The following is an 18,275-nucleotide window of genomic DNA, read 5'->3' on the forward strand; positions in this document are numbered from 1 at the left end:
TAAAAAAATAGCTCACATTTACACAAAATTCTGAAGTTTATAAAGAATTTTACATATACTGTGTTACTTGATCCCCACCACAATTCTGTGAGGTAGGTGCTGTTATTATCCTCCTTTTATGGATGAGGAATTTGAGCCTTAAGAATCTGTGTGATTTATCAAGGCAAACACAGCTCTACTAAGTCTTTGAGATGAGACTGCTCTCTCTTTTCACTGCTGCCTTTTGCTTTCCCTGACTTCCTTTGAGACTCACTTTCTGGAGGAGGCCTTTCCTCCACCAGTTTTTTTTTTCATTTTCACCTTTCATCTGTTTTATGGATCTGTTTTACATCTATCTGTATGGACCTGGTTATTTTTATGCTTGCTTCTTCATTCAGATTATTTTTGTCTCTCTTTGCTCCCCAAGCAAAAACAAACAAACAAATGCTTGTTAACTTACTAAGGCAGGCTTTTTGGACTGCCAATCTGATGTTCTCTTCATCACCTCAGCTACTGATCAGCTTTGGGCCCATCAGCTTGCGTGGATGACACTGGTGGCCTGATTCCAAGAGTCCAATCTTTCCTAAGTAGGGTTGGGGCAGCTAAGTGACACAGTGGATAGAGCACCATGTCTGGGGTGAAAAAGACCTGAATTCAAACCCAACTTTGTAAAATAAGCTGGAAAAGGAAATGGCAAGCTACACCAGAATCTTTGCCAAAAAAATCCCAAATGGGATCATTAGAATCAGATAAAAAGTGACTGAACAACAACAAAAGAATTCCAGGCCCATTTAAAACAAACTGATTTAAGAAATCATTTTAAAATACTGCCTCCATCCCACCCCCACTGCCTTCTTGTTGAGCATTATTATTTGCTAATATTAATTACTTGCTGATAAATTATTAATTGCTTAATTGCTAATGAATGTGTGATTTTTCTCTAATTGGGAAGCCATTGACTTCTTTTCTTTTCCTTTCAGAGGCAAAATTGGGAAGGTGCACAGCATTGAGGTGATGCTCTTCCTGAATGGTGGTATTCTGTCTGGAGACGGTTCCGTTTGAGTGTACTGAGTGGCCTGCCACATTGAAGACTGTCAGATCTCCGAGTACAAAGGCTGGATTTACAGATACTCCTGTGCCTCTCACTTAACCAAAAATGAAGGAGAACTACTGTTTACATGCTATCCTGGTCTGCCTGGGAATGCTGGCTAACAGCCAGGCATTTTCAACTGAGAAATCGAATCATTTAAGGTCTCTCCATGCTCACCATGAAAAAGGAAAGGAAGGTCAGGTTCTTCAACGTTCCAAAAGAGGCTGGGTCTGGAATCAGTTTTTTGTAATTGAGGAGTACACTGGACCGGATCCTGTGTTAGTTGGCAGGGTAAGAGAACGACTTCCTTTTTTTTTATTTTCAATGTTCCTGGTGGTTCAATGAACCTTAGACTACACTGACTATATAGGATAATATTATTATTATTATTACATATTATTCTCTGATATTATTATCAGAGAATTAGAGCTGTAAGAGACATTAAAGAAAGACAAATAGCTTAAGTGGTTTACTTTATTTATATGGAAGACAAGTGATAGAATGAGGATTAAAATCTGGGTCATATGGAATGACATTTCCAATATTCTATGGAAAGAAAAATTTCCCAAAAACCCAAGACAAGAAGATGGTAACAAGTATTAAATACTATACTGATATCAAGTAAGATGAGAACTAAAAAAGAGATGGGTGAATTTTTCTTTTAAGAGTTCACTGATGACCTTAATGATCATTTCACTTGGATGAGGGGATCAGAAGCCAGTGACTCAGTAGTGAGAACACCCGAGATCTTTAAACTGTTTCCCACAAGCCTTTCCTCAAGTTTGACTGTGAAAAAGAGAATTGATAGAATAGCTTGAGGGAATAGTTCTGCCAAATGGAATCTTTTGTATTTTGTTTGTATGGACTTGGGGGATGTCTGCAAGGGGAAGAAGTGAAGCAGTTTTATAGGGAAAGATGGAAAATTTGAAGAGAGGGAGCAAAAGGTGAGTAGAGGAAAAAGGGTAGAGCAGAAGAGTAATAATTAAAGGCGTGATTTTCCAGAACAGGTGAGACGAGATGGGATAAAGTGTACAGGTAAAAAGATTGTTATTGAGAAAGAAAAAGAGCACTTTTTTTTCTCCAAGAGTTTAAGCTTAACTTGATTCAAAGTGATTCAAAATATGGAAAGCTTCCAAAATAGAGCTTTATTTTCAATGAATCATAAAGCAAAATTCTCTGCTAAAAGGGAGGAAGGAAGAGTTAATGTACGTAGACTGAGAAGAGAAAAAAAGTTTTAGAAGGGAAATAATATTCAAGATAGAAAGGCTATCAGGAAAGAACAAAATAATTGGTATGCAGCAATGAGATCCCAATGAAGATCACATAACATAAATTTTTAGTCAAATGAATTAGCAAATTTTTATGAGTTTTTCCATTGGTGCAGAGTGGCACATTGAGTAGGAGTAGAAAAAAATAGGTTGTAATCAACGGTTTTGGTTTGAAAAAGGATGGGTGGAGGCAGGTCAAGGGACTCAAGGATAATGAGTAGTATCAAACTAAGCTGGTAAATTACAGGATCAAGATTTTGAAGAGAGGAAAAAGAAGCTAGAGAAGGAGTGATACTAGGAAAACAGGAAGAGATACAGTAACTGGGGTTTGCAGTGGGGAAAGAGAACAGTTCCCTTCCATATTTAACATTTTATATTCACTTTTACATCTGCTATTCTCTATTATAACTATTTATAGTTTTAACATTTTATGTGTTGAGGTATCTTTAGCTTTTAAAATGTATTTCAGGATATTATTTTTTATATTTTTTCAAAAGTGTTTTTTCTAACTTCTAATAAATTTTTTTATTCCAAGGCACATTTTAATACCATCCATTCTATGATTCCTTGATTTTGGTTTATTTACGTTGATAAAAGATAGATAATTTAAAGGTCTTGACCCTTGAAGGGATAATGATGCAACCAAATCAGAACATATCTAATTAACATTGAAGAGATTTTCTGAATATCCATTATAGACAGAACTATAGAAGATTAAATTGAAACATGATCACTTTAGGTTGAATAATGAAAATGGCTATTCAAAACATTACATTACATTACTATCTATTTACATTACATTATGTATTTCTTTGTTTTTGATTTCTGGATAAGTGTTTTGTGTGTGTGTGTGTGTGTGTGTGTGTGTGTGTGTGTGTGAATTGTGTATAGCGAATTAAAGGAGATGATTTGTATGATTTCCAACTTTCAATATTTATAATTTATTTTCAAAAGTAAAACTTTACATGAAAGTTGCAAGCTTTGTGGAAATAGGGAAATTTTTTTTGAATATAAAAAATAATTCACAATCCTTAGAGTTAGAAATTGGCAGGAAACCAATGCCTGTTTCACTTGATAACATTTAATGATTTACCGAACTACATTTTTGTGTGGAGCTTAGTAGTAAATCATATCTGATTAAATGGAAGTAGTATAAATCCCCTTTTATGAGATTCAAATGAGAATTTACATCTAACTTTCATCTGTGTTAGTGCTGTTAGTGAAATAAGAAGAATCTAAAATATTTTTTAAAAGTTAATCATATGAGTAATCGCAAAAAACCTTATGTCTATTTAATTCCCAAAAAATCCCATGAATTAAAATGCAGAATTATAGGATGTTAAAAGTGGAAAGGATTTTAAAATATGGACCACTGTGTCATATATTGTAAGAACAAGAAGGAACTTTAGAGCATAGAATGTGTGAACTAGAAGGAATCTTAGAAGTGGAAAGATGGTGTTTGCACATAGGCAATATTATTAGCTTTAGTATTAATAGCTTGAGCTAGTTTCATAGATCTGGAAATTGAAATGCAGAAAGGGAAAGTAGTTTATCCTGAATAACCAGTGCAGTAGTAGAATAGCAGGGACTAGAATTCATCTTCTGATTTCTTCTGCATTTTCCCTGACATGACCACTGCCCTACATTTAAGGAGAGCACCGAAATCAGCCATTTCAGTAAAATCAGATTGCAAAAGAATTTAAGAAAACTGTTGTATTTCTAGTCACCTGCAAAAAAAGACAGTGATATTTTGCTTAAAAAAAAAAACAAATACAACATTTAAAAAAGTATTTAATGTCTTTTTTTTTTTTTTGCAAAAAATAGCATCATGTGAATCACAGATACTGAAAGAGTGTTTTATAACTACCTTAGAAATGTATTGCTTGAACACAAACTGTAATTTTTACCTAAAGAAATCTCTTTGACATGAAGGAAAATTTGTTAACAAAATTACTGTCCTTTGAAGAACTATGGAAATCTAGAACTGAAAGGGATGTAAGCATATAGAATGTAAGAACATAGAGAATCTGACAACCAGAAGAGATCTTAGCATATTTTGTTAAAACTTTAATAAGTCTTAGAACAATATTGTGACGTTCTCTCTGGAAGGGACTTTAGAATGTTAGGATGGTTAGAACTTGAAGGTATCTTAGAGATAATCATATATAATCCCTTCATTTTACAAAGGGTAAGTGACTTGGCTATGGCCATACAACACTCCCCTTCTAATGCTGCAGAGCACAGGGCTTTGTGCATAGTAGGAGTTGAAAAGTCAATATTCAGATGAATAAAGTGAATGTTAGTGAGTAAATCAATGATTCTTTGATTTCTATTCATTTCATCACCCTTGTAATTTCTACTCTGTTACAATTTTATTTCATAAATCTGATGCATTTTAGCTTCACACCCATAATATATACTATTGGCATATAAATAATATGTGCACATATGTATATATTAAAACGTGGATATATTTGGTGTATATATTCATATGCATATATATGCACATATTATATGTTATATTATATATACATGTATTTACCTATATATATATTTATATCTAGGAGAGGGAGAGATAGATTGACAAAGAGAGAAATAAAGAAAGAAAAAGAGTGAGATAGTGAGGCAGACTTGAAGCAAAGGATCAAATAAGACTACTGGCTGTAAGTGTGTACCTGGGCAAGTTGGTTAAATTCTCAGTGACCTAGGAAGATCTGTAGGGTCTTATGTTACCGAGAACGTACTGACCTGCATTTGTAAAAGCTGAATTCCTTCTACCTGTGAAATCACATGTCCAATCACCACACACACACACACACACACACACACACACATGGATTGTTACTCATTTAAAACCGTTGTGCAAGAGGGATACTATTTTCAATCTCTTTGAATGATGTAGGTGTTATCTGCCCAGACTCACTATAGTATTCTGCCAAATCTTGCTTAACTATATAATTGCTTCTTTTTGACTGCTAGAAAAGATTTCATGTTCCTATGATTTGCTTTTGTACATCTCTGTCAGCTTGGACACTGACATGGATCTGTGGGTAGAGTCTTAAGGGTCCTCGATGTCTTTCTGAATATGAATCATTGTGAAGAGATTGCCTTTGCTTCCACTTAGATTAGAATAAGAAAAATAAAGCAAAACCAAAAGGCTATCTAATGGATTGTCTTTGAAAAATAGTGATTTCTTCCCTTTGGAACTCATAGTACAGAAAATAAGCTAAAATTAGAGTCAGGGGAGAGTTGGGTTCATATTTTGGCTTTGATGATACTTGATATCAAGGGTAAGTTGTAACTCCTTGAAAGTTATTTTTTTTTCTAACTGGACTTCAATTTCTTTTTTTCATAAAATGGGGCAATGCTATTTGCAATAACTACCTAATACAGTTTGGGAGAAACAAAATAAATAAATAAAAACTCTGAAGCCTTAAAATACTCTATAAAATGGGAGTCAATTGAGTAGGAGGAGAATGTTCCCCATTTGTTACCTATCACTGTCACCCTGGGAGATGCTAATGTATTCATTCATTCTTCAAATACTTATACACCATTATATTAAGACCATTTGTTGTGCTGTGTGGAGTACATAGATTAAAAAAACACGGTCTCTCCCCACATTTCACAGAATCACATAACCTTTCATAATTGGAATGTACCTTAGGGGCCATTTGGTCTAACCAATTCCTGAAAGATTCCTCCCACACCATCCCCTATACTCCTGTGGCCAATGTGCCATAAAAGTTCTTGCTTGAACACCCCCAGTGAGGAAGAACCCACTGTTTCCTGAGGTAGCCCATTTTGATGTTCTGTAGCTCCATTAGAAAGTTTCCCCATACCTCTGATGACATTTCAATGTGTATCTTTTCAGTTCCTACACATTGCTCTTAGTTTTACCTCCAGTCAAGCAGAAATGTAATCCTTCTTTGTGACAGCCTTCAGGAATCCAGTTACCACGTCCTTGCTAAGTTTTCTCCAGTGCCTAACTTCCCTGAATTCGTGAATCAATCCCAATTTGGTGTGGACTCAAGGTCCTTCACCATCCTGGACACCCTCCTTTGGACACTCTAATTCACTAATACCATTCCTGAAAAATGACATCTAGGATTCTTCATAATATTCTTACTGTAGTCTGAACAGAACAAAGTACTGTACTGTAATATCCCTAGTTCAGGATACATAAGGCTCACATTACTGTAGCATATATGCAGAAATAAGTATAATTCCCTCCTGAGGATGAAAAGTAATATAACAGAAATACCAACATAGTATAATGGAGGTTGAAAGGAGGCACAACCACATTGCCTATGTAGAACTTGGAAGACTTTATGGAAGAAGTGACATTAACATTTAAACAGAGCTTTTAATCATAGTTAGGTTTAGAATTAACCTGACTTTTAGGATTAGAATGATGAAGGAGACCATTCCACACATAGAGATTAAAGGCAGGAAAATATAAGTTTTGCTTAGGAAATAACTAGTAATCTACTTTGGCTAGAACACAGGGGAATTTACTAAGACACAGTAGACAAGAAAGTTGGTATCAGATCCCTGATTATCTGAAAAGGGAATTCAAACTTGGTTTTCAGCAAAGTACTATGAAAAATGGTGACAATCTATAAGTGTAAGTTATCATTAGTATTCTTATTTATTAATTTACTAGATACTATACATAATAAGTTAGAGACGATTTTAAGGTAAGCCTTAGTAAAAATTGCACTTTTAAAAGATAGTATAGATTATATTATTAATGCATGTAAAAAAGATGAAAGGTTACTATCCAGTTCTTTTTTCTATCTGATAAGATCAATAGTCTAAACATTTTGAGAGGCATCATGGAATAATGAGGGAAAAATAGACACTGCAGTTGAAAGACATGAGTTGAAATCCTGACTCTCTTATTTAATTACCTTCATACCATTTCATGTCTTCTCTCCAGCATTCAGTTTCCTTATGTTATACTAGATGAGCCCTATAGCCCATTTCTAGTCTGTGTGATGGTGTTGAGTAAATTTCCATCTGGATAATATTTTTGTGTAGCTCCTATCATAGTGAAATAAAAAGTCAGGTATATTTGTGGTATGTTTGGTACAGAGCTTATTAGACTGTCTTGAAATTCTTGACCTTCCCCCCATTTAATTCCCCTGGATAATTTAGATTATTGGCTTAAGCCATTATTTCTTTATCATGACACCCTATTGTCTATCAGGGACAGTCAATCAGACTTTATTTCTCTCAACACTGACCCATCTACTTCATCCCTAATGTATTTACTCATATTCTTTGGATTGTAAAATCACAAATATATTTTCTCTCTTCCTAGCTCCACTCTGATATTGATTCTGGTGATGGGAACATTAAATACATTCTCTCAGGTGAAGGAGCAGGAACCATTTTTGTTATTGATGATAAATCAGGGAACATTCATGCAACTAAGACACTGGACCGAGAAGAAAGAGCCCAGTATACTCTGATGGCTCAAGCTGTGGATAGAGACACCAATCGACCATTGGAGCCACCTTCAGAATTCATTGTCAAAGTTCAGGACATCAATGACAACCCTCCTGAATTCTTACATGAAAATTACCACGCCAATGTGCCAGAGCGGTCCAATGTGGGTATGTATCAAAGTACTTTCTCTCTGTTTCTGTGTCTCTGTCTCTGTCTCTGTCTCCCTCTTTCTCTCTTCTTTCTCTCTCTCTCTTTTTCTCTCTCTTTCTCTGTCTCTCTGTCTCTATCTCTGTCCTCTGTCTCTCTCTCTTCTTTGTTCTCTTCTCTCTCTCTCTCTCTCTCTCTCTCTCTCTCTTTCTCTCTCTGTCTCTTTCTCTTTTTCCTCCCCTTCCTCTCTCTTTCTCTCTCTCTGTCTGTGTTTTCTCTTTCTTATTATTGGGTAAACATTACCCAAGCTATTTTGTCACAATTCAGGAAGTAGGATGAAGACTTTGTTATCTAAGAGAGGAAATAAGAGGGGGTGGCTTTCAGGCAGTCATCAAGGTACTAATAATAAATGCATCAGGGACCTATATTAAATGAATTCAATATTATAACATAAAAACTTATGTAACATAAATCAAGGGGATTTAATTTGCATTATTTGAGGAATCTTTGCCCTGCTAAAGGATTCCCTGGAGGACTGCTTTAAATTGCCACTTCCCTTAGCACATTTAATTTAATTCATTCATTCAGATTCATCTATTTGATCCTATGAGCAACTCCACTGAATACAGATCTACCCCATATAATATTCCCCTTTGAAACCTCATTTTGCAATGAGGTAATATTCTAAACAGACCCCCTACTAAAATATAGTGAGAGCCCTACTTTAAGGGTGTTTGGTCAATTACTTATTTAAAACATTGTTCCTGAGAATCTCACTGCTTTGTTTTTAGCCCTTAGCATAGTGCCTGGCACATAATAAATGCCTAATAAATTATTGCTGACTAGACTTGATTTATAATATTTTATCTGCCATTATGTTTTTGCAGAACTAACAGAAAAAATTGTTCTGGAAAACTTGTACCAGTGCTGATGATCTTATGCTCACTTTAGTTAACAATTTTTTGCAGTTAACATTTGGCGTTATAATACTTGTGTGGCTAGATTCTATCAAATAAGTCTGCACCATCTCTAGCACCAGAATATTAAAGGCTTTGAGACTGGACCTTTTCTACAGTCTATGTTGTTTTAATCTTGATACCTCCATATTGCAACAGAATGCCACCTTTCTATTCAGATTCTCCAGCTAAAGGGCTTCATCAGCCAATGGCTCTACCAGAAATTTAAGTACTGAGGGTTTTCCAGAAAAGTTGACAAATCAATATTCCACTGACTTCCCTGGGTGAAATGCTCCAGAATCTGACCCAACACATGCTGGCCTTAGAACTCAACAGTGTCTTGACTGTTTTTTGTTGTTTGTTTGTTTCCTGATAGTTGCAAATCCCATTTGACCAAGAAGATATGGTTTTCATATCAGAAGGATACAAAAAACTGGACAACATTTAAAACAATAAAATAATTAAAAAGTAGGAATAACAATTTTATTACATGCAGAGCTACAATAAAATGATAAATTTATCATGCTGCTACAAATGAAAGGCTGTACCCTGTCTTTTTATGAATAGTAATTCATCATTAATAATCATTTATTACATTCTTTGGGAGGAATTTAACTGAATTATTTCATTTACTGAAGTCTAGTTGCATGAGTTTACGAATGTTTTTTAAATACCATTTGTAACATTAACTTGACTACCAAAGGTAGTAGAATTTACCAGAAAAATATAATTTTCATGTTTCAATGGACTACTTGAAATATATGTACTTTTTTTCTTTTTTTCATTAGGGGAGATGAGGAGAAAACTAGTTTTTCTTAATAAAAACTAAATTAAGCAATTTCTAATTTCAGTGAAAAAACACATAAATGCATTGAATTGATGTCCTTGGCAGTCTTTCATTTATAAAATGAAACCACATCCCTAAAATATAATTTGTATCATTAGGTAATTTGAGCAAAAATATCTCTCTCTTTTTTCAGGTACATCTGTGATCCAAGTAACTGCTTCAGATGCTGATGATCCTACCTATGGAAATAGTGCTAAACTGGTTTATAGCATTCTGGAGGGCCAGCCCTATTTTTCTGTTGAAGCACAAACAGGTATGGAAGATTGAAGTTGAGAGTTTGAATAGTGTTGTTCTCTAACCCCAATCCAGCATTAGCAAAGGTGCAATCAGAAATTGTGGAATCAATAGCCCTTACTTTGAAATCTGACTTTAGCATGTGTTAGCTCTTCAGAAGTTAAATCATTTATATGGGTTCATTTCCTCATAAGATTGTATTTAAGGTGAAGATAATGGTCTTTTTTTTGGTTGGGGGGGGGAGAGATCCTGGCCAAGAACTTTCTTTGCCAATTCAGATCAGCGCTTTCTCTACAATTTATAGTTTTAGAATACTGCATCCAATTAGGGTTTTAAGTTGTGACTTGCCTCACAGCCACACATATAGGACATAAATGAGGCAATTTTTGAATCCTAGTCTTTTTGACTCTCAATTAATTTTCTATCTACCATGTCATGCTGCTGTACCATTTCCCTGCTTCTCCTTAAAGGCTGTAGAGCCCAGGTTCCAAATCTTTTTCCATGTTATGCCTTGGCACTCTATCTAATATCAAAACCTCCTCTTCATTTGCTCAGTGCACTGGCATAGGATATATGGGTATACTAGAAAATGAATTGATATGAGCATACCTGAACAATATCATGTACTATGTATGAGGATAAATGAATGAATAAAGGGAAAGAAAGAAGGAATAAAGTAAGGGAAAGAAGGAAAAAAGGAAAGAAGGGAGGAAGGAAGGAAGGAAAGAAGGAAGGAAGGAAGGAAGGGAGGCGGGAGGAAGGGAGGGAAGGAGGGAAGAGAAAGAGAGGAAGGAGGGAGGGAGGAAGGAAAGAAGAAAGGAAGGAAGGGAGGGAGGGAGGGAGGGAGGGAGGGAGGAAGGAGGAAGGAAGGAAGGAAGGAAGGAAGGAAGGAAGGAAGGAAGGAAGGAAGGAAGGAAGGAAGGAAGGAAGGAAGGATGGATTTTCTCAGTTCTTAATATATGTCAAACTCTGTACTAGAAGTGAAGACAAACTTTTACTTCAAGAAACTTGGGGGGTGGTGGATAAAGCATATATAGTGTAGTTGATGTGATTATGCTTTCAGAATTGGAAAAATAGAGGAAGAGAGTTCATCGATGGCAGCTAGTGAGGAGATAGCCAGGGGGTGAAATGAAGCTTGATTAGATCTCAGCCTAGAAATTGTGGGCCACTTCGGTGCCTCAGATCATTAGTTCTGGAGTTAAAAATATTACATCCTTAGCATCATGATTTCTTGTCCAGGTGACACAGTAGTTGATAAGAATATAACCAGGTAAGAAATGAAGCTTAGCTAGATCCAGGCCAAGCTATCGTAAGTAGCTGAGGCAACCAACAATTAGTATAGCAGAATTTTATGACAAAGGGGAGATGACCAAGCATTTTTAATCTCTTTTTTTCACTTCTGTCTTTGATTTTGACCATACACTTCTTACATAAGAGGTTTGTTTGTTTGTTTTTGTTTTGTTTGCTTGTATTGTGTATAATAGGACTCTGGTAATCTGTTAAAACCTATGGTTTTATTCTTCAGAATAGTTACTCTTAAATGCAAAAAAAAAATTATAAAGGAAACTGATAATGCTACAAAATAGTCTCTCTCTGTCTCTGTGTCTATCTGTATGTCTAAATGACTCTCTCTCTCCCTTTCTCTGTCTCTTTGTCTCTCTGTCTCTGTGTCTATCTGTATGTCTAAATGACTCTCTCTCTCCCTTTCTCTCTGTCTCTTTGTCTCTCTGTCTCTGTCTCCATCTGTCTGTCTGTCTCTTTCTCCCTCTCCCTCTTCTTCTCCTTCCCTCCCTTTTTCCCTTCATCCTTCTTCCTCTCCCTCCCTTATTCCTCTCCTTCCCTCTCTCCCTCCCTCTCTCTTTCCTTCCCTCCCTCCTTTTTCCTTCATCCTTCCTTCCATCCTCCACTGCCTTCCCACCCCCCCTCTCTCTTTTCTTTCTCTCTCTCTTTTCTTTCTTTCTTTTTTCTTTCTCCCTCTCTCTTCCCCCCCAAAAAAAATTATTGGAGCCCAGCTATGCTATGCCATACACCATGTTTGCTCATGCTTGAAGCCAGATTCTATTCAACATTAAATCATTAAACACCAGCACTTTCCTACTAGTTAGACCCCTGAATGATCTGCAGGAAGTACTAATGTAGTAAGCTGCATTGTGTGACAGGTGATATAGCAGAATGGAGTTAGTGAGAAGGGTGGACCGTCCTCCTCACTGCTCATGACTGCACCTGTGATTGCTCTGTGAAGCAACCAAATCTCTTAACAACTGTGATATGTAATTGGAGTATTTTTGTGTATAGCTATGCATGAGTGTGTGTGTGTGTGTACAGTTTAATTCATAGGAATCGGGAAGAAGGGAAGGATGATATTTTCTTGTAATTCCAGGGTCTCTAAATTGTAAGTGATGGATGGTTTATCCTCTCTGTTTTTCACCTTACTCATACAGGTATAATCAGAACGGCGCTTCCAAATATGGACAGAGAAGCAAAGGAAGAATATCATGTTGTAATACAAGCCAAGGACATGGGTGGACACATGGGCGGACTCTCAGGGACAACCAAAGTGACAATTACACTGACCGATGTCAATGACAACCCACCAAAGTTTCCACAGAGTAAGGCTTGAGATGGTTTTCTTTTTAAAAAAATAATCTTAGAACTAATCCTAGCAGTTTCTATTTCTAGTTCATATTAATCGTAACAACCTCAGGACATGGGCCCCTCAGGAATTATAATCCCCAATGAAGCATCCTTGGGACCTACTCTGTCCTTGTTTTGCATCTTATAGGCTGTCAAAGAAGGGAACCATGGAAAGAATATTTCAGAGACCATTAAGTATATTGAGGTAAAAAGACTATTCCAAGATGAAAACATGACAGCTCACATACTTAAGAAATACCGAGGACATCCTTTTATATACTCAAATTGACCCTGATATGGACAAGTTGGGAATACTAGAATAAAAAGTAGTCAAAAGAAAATTCTATAAAAACAAATAAAAAGTCATGTCAACATGAATTTTTAAGAGATTGCTTGCTGTGTGCAAGGCAAATAAAAAGTTAATTCAGGGTAGACTACTTGCATAAAATGGCATTTGTTGGAATTTTGAAGAAACTTGAGGACAAAATTAGATACTGGGTTATCAAAATAGAAGCTATCATTGCAAAGGTCCTGTGTGCCTTAAAGCTGGCAGATGACATCACAGAGAGAGTTTAGAGGATGGTTATGAAATGATAAATCTCACCTCCTTTGCAAGATAAAACACTGGACCTTAAACCTCATTCAACTATTTCCATTTCATATGTTTGCATGTATTAATTTATGCATGCATGCATATATATGCATGTGCACATATATAGGATATATACATACCTACATACACATGTATACAAATATATGTGCACATACATGCATGTACATGATTCACCAGAGTAAGAATGTTATCTTTTGTTTGTTTTTAAAAGAAAATAGGCAAAATATACACTATCCTCAGATATTTAAACTAATGAATGTGAGTATTGAGTCACTGTCAGTAATATTCCAAAGAGTGGAAAAATTGTTAGGGGACTAGAGAAAGATAATTGTCTCAGTTTTCCAGAAAGAGAAAACCTATCTGCAATAGGTCAATGAATTTGACTTTGATTACTAGGAAATCCACTCTATGATGGATAAAGTTATAAAAGAGATGGTTGCTCAATATCTAGAAAAGAATGCAGTGTATATAGCATGTCTTCGTCAAAAATAGGTCATGTCAGCTGAATTTTCCTTTTCTGATAGGTTATTAATGGATGAAGGGAATGCTATAGATAAAAGTGGCCCAGATTTTAGGAAATTCTTTGATAACATGTATACTTAAAAACCCTTTAAACTTTTAATTTGCTTTATTGTGTTAATAATTGACAAAATTAAAATTTTAATATACAGAAAATAAAAGCAACAACAAAAAACAGTTGTCAAATTGTAGCAGTCTTTCAGTTTAATTTTTTAGTTTATATTTAATTAATTAAATTACATTATTTATATTAAGTTTAATTTTGTAATATAGTAACTAATTTTTCTCTTTATATTCCTTTCTCTACTTCTTTCTGTTTCATTCTACAAATGTTAAACACATTTTATGGATGACCTTATACTTTTTATATCTCTTTTATTGCCCATAAATTCATTCTCCCTCCCTTAAATAGCATCCCTTGTAATAAATACACACAACTCAACAAAATTTCAATATGTTGGTCATGCCTGAAAATGAAAATAAATTTGGTACTCATGTGTAAAGAGACGATGATTAAACCAATGAGATCATAGAGGAAGGGAGTATAGCGAGAAATGGAAAAGACTTAGGACATAGTCTTGGGGTAGCCCTAGTAAAAGGGAAAAGCACACAGATGATTATCCTGCAAAAGGAAACTTGGAAGAATTGATCTGATTGAGAGGGATATAGTCATTATAGAACAGAATCATAAAAACTTAGGAAGAAGAAAGAATCCATAGCTTCAACATTTGGGAGACTACAATGGGACCTTATTATTGTTATTGCTGGGTCATTTTAGTTTCTCCATGCTCATTTGGGTTACTTGGCAAAGATACTGGAATGGTTTGCCATTTCCTACTCTAGCTCCTTTTTACGATAAGGAAACTGAGGCAAACAGAATTAAGGTACTTAGCCAGAGTCACACAGCTAGTAAGCATCTTAGACAAGATTTGAACTCAGGAAGATGAGTCTGCCTGACTCCAGACCCACTGTTCTATCCACTTGGCCATCCAGCTGCCCCAACAATAGAACCTATCATTTTGAAACATTATTCCTTTTGAATGTACTCTCTATGTTATTAAGTCTTATTATGATGGAAAAAATATTGTAAAGTCCAGAACATAACGAATAGCCAGATTAAAAACAAAATAGAAAATACAACAGCTTTTATAACAATAATAGCTAGCTTTAAGATGTCTTAAGTGCTTTAAAATACCAATGTCAAACACAGTTTGACATTAGAAACATTAGAAATACAGGGGACTAAGCAACCCATGATGATTCCTGAGAACCTAATATTGATTTAAAAATATATCATATCAAAGACATTGATATTCTATTGTTTGTTTGTTTGTAAATGTTTCCCAATTATGTGTTAATCTGAGTCCTGACACTCATCTGTGCCCAGTGAGAGATGCTATTATTAATAGTTGTTCACAAATGAGGAAATTGAGGGTGAAAGAGGCTAATTATTTGCCCGAGATCACACAGCCAGTAAGTTTCTGAGGCAGGATTCCAATTCAGGTCTTTGTAATTTCAAGTTCAACATTTTTACCTAAATTCTCCTTTAACTCTTACGTAAATTTGACCTATCCATGTTGGATTTTTATATGCCATTTTTTACATTTTTTTCAAGAAAATTAGATTTTTCCCCCTGAGGCAATTGGGATAAAGTGACTTGCCCAAGGTGACATATCTAGGAAGTGTTAAGTGTCTAAAACCAGATTTGAACTCAGGTCTCCTGACTTCAGAACTGTTGCTTTATCCACTGTGCCATCTAGCTGCCCCAAAAAGTAGATTCTTAAGAGAGATTATGGGATAAAGAATCTGGAAACAGGACTCACTGGGACAAAAATTATAAACTGAATTCATGAATAAAATTAGAGATGGCTACATAGTACCCTAGTGCATAGGGTATCAGGTCCAGAGTCAGCAAGAGTTCAAATCTGACCTCAGCTACTTATGAGCAAGTCATTTACCCCGTTTGCCTCAGTTTCCTCATCTGTCAAATGAGCTGGAGAAGGAAATAGAAAACCACTCCATTACCTTTGCTAGGAAAATTCAAAAAGGGACCGCTAGTTGGTGTAGTTGATAGAGCATCATCTCTGAAGTCAGGAGGACCTGAATTCAAATGTGGCCTAAAATACTTAACTCTTTCTAGCTGTGTGACCCTGGGCAAGTCACTTAATCCCAATTGCCCTGGGGGGAAAAAAGGAAAATCCCAAATGGGGTCATGAAAAGTTTGACAGGACTGAAATGACTGAACAAAAACAACAAAAATAAGGCAAATTAAAATTCATGTAGCAAATATTAAAAAATAAGAATTGGTTTACCCCTTTTTGTATCTAAGGCTTCCCTCTCCAATGCTACTGCCTGACATACAATGAGACATTATTCACAAACTGTCATAGATTCACAGCTGACTATAAAGACTAAAACCCAAGGAGGCTCATTGACTAGCCCAGAATCATATATCTAGTAACCATTAGAGGAAAGAGTTAAACCAAGTTCCTTTTCCTAGTGAGCTAATCCTCTTCCAATATACCAGTCTTCCTCAGCAGGAAAGGGAGCAATTCTCTATTCACTCTATGTCTGTTTTCTTGTTTGTTTTTAGTGTTTCTTAGAAACTATAATTTTTTTTTTATTGTACAGAACTCACTCAAGTAAACCCATTTTTTTCTGTAGATAATCCATAACATATACAGATTGATATTTGATAGAAAAATTGGAAAATTGGGTGATTTGTACAGTGAAGAGGGTGTTAGACCAGGAAGTTCTATGTTCAAATTCTTCCTCAGTTTACTAGCTATATAATGTCTCTGCTCCACTTTTCTCATCTGTAAAATAGGGATAATAATAGCACAGATTTCCTAGTATTGTGACACATGGTATAGGATCGGTAACTTTATAAAATTTAAAAAGTGATGATAATACTGAGGATGAGGATAAAGATGGCATGTCTATTAAACATCAAAAAAATCTCTTACCAAAGTGTTCTGGCTCCAGTGCTGCCATTCTTTTCAATGTGACATATCACCTGTCTTTACATGAATTTGAAGATAGTGATAGCAACCATTCTCTTCTTTCCCTATTATTTACCTGCTAAATTTTCAGTTCAACAAACATGGAGCATCACTTGAATAATAATCATGGTTTCCCTGCCTTTCTCAACTAATAAAATATTTCCTGGCTTTCAAGACCTTGTTCAGATTCCATTCTTTTAGTGAAGCTTTCTCCACTTGCCAAAGGTCATCTTTGCCTGTTCTCATTCTGAAGTTCTATTATATTTGGAATCTGATCTGCACACTGTTTCACTTGATTATATACTGCACTTTTTAATCCTCACTGATTTTTAGACACATTTCTGGTTGTGTGTTGCATAACGTTTTCCATCTCCAAATAAATTTTTAATTACAAGGGCCATGCCCTATATTGTTCCTCTATTCCCATATGTCTCACAATGCTGAACATGTTGAAGATGCTCACTTGATTGATTGATTAAGCAGTTATTATTATTGAAACATTCTAAATATTGATGTTATAAAAGGGTGATTAATAGTCACATAATCATAGGAGACAGAAGGTGACTTTTGTAATTAATTCTTGGGTCTTGTCATTGCTAATCAATGTGTGTATAGGAAGGGAGACATAATTCTTGCTCAATCTGCTCTCCAGAGTGGAATCAAAGTAGAATAGTATTATTAGGAAACATCAATAGTATTAATTAATTATGAATTAACATAAGTTGTTATTTCAATTATTATTGAATTAATGGAAAGAATTTATCAAATTGAGCATTTATTAAATGCTTAATTCAAGGATATATATATATATAATTACATTAAGACACAAATATACCTGCATATATATATATATGCAGGTATATTTGTGTCTTAATGTAATTATTTCCTGATTTGCAATATATATGAGAACTATTTTTCTATCCTACATGTGACCTGGGACACTACTTTTCCATAGTACCACCTACCATGCATCTTCTAGACTTCAGATAATCTATTCCTTCAAAAAATCATATAACATCTATAACACAGGGCATTTGTTTTATATTTGCTTATTCCCTTCCTTTTTATTTATTTATTAACGTTTTACTCAATCCATATGAGTTTCAAATCCTTTATGTAACATGCTAATGTAATGAAATCTAAATTCTTGCACATTCCTTCAGGACTTCCTTGAAGGCCTCTTGATGATATGGAGATGAAATTTTCTTTTCTAATGTTATGTACCAGTGTTTATGCTAAGGTCTGATAAATCATTCCAGTATGGAAAAGTTTTAAGCTGTGCTTCTGTCACCTGAGGATGAGCCTAATTATAAAGTTATCCATAGCCTAAAAGTTCAGCAAAAAAAGTTGATTTATTTTTTATTTCTTTATGTATCTTTTTTTGTTTGTTTGTTCATTAATTCATTCATTTATTTGTTTGTTGGTCTATTTGTTTATTACCACAGCTCCTCATTCAAAATTTTCTTCTAAAGGTATGGAGACACTGGGATAGATAATGCTAGAAGGAGAACCATATTAAAATATCAAAGCAA

General features: G+C 35.1%; 1 protein-coding gene across 1 annotated transcript in view; it reads left to right on the forward strand.

Annotated features, from left to right (window-relative positions):
• CDH11 (cadherin 11) overlaps positions 1–18,275 on the forward strand; it is a 214,018-nt gene that overhangs the window by 159,051 nt on the left and 36,692 nt on the right. Inside the window, exons 3-6 of the mRNA XM_051975085.1 lie at positions 960–1,360; positions 7,664–7,958; positions 9,875–9,994; positions 12,417–12,584. Coding sequence (XP_051831045.1) covers positions 1,136–1,360; positions 7,664–7,958; positions 9,875–9,994; positions 12,417–12,584 — 808 coding nt within the window. The 5' untranslated portion in view covers positions 960–1,135. The remainder of the gene's footprint in view (positions 1–959; positions 1,361–7,663; positions 7,959–9,874; positions 9,995–12,416; positions 12,585–18,275) is intronic.

The sequence above is a fragment of the Antechinus flavipes genome, chromosome 2, assembly GCF_016432865.1.
Source record: "Antechinus flavipes isolate AdamAnt ecotype Samford, QLD, Australia chromosome 2, AdamAnt_v2, whole genome shotgun sequence".
Lineage (NCBI taxonomy): Eukaryota > Metazoa > Chordata > Mammalia > Dasyuromorphia > Dasyuridae > Antechinus > Antechinus flavipes.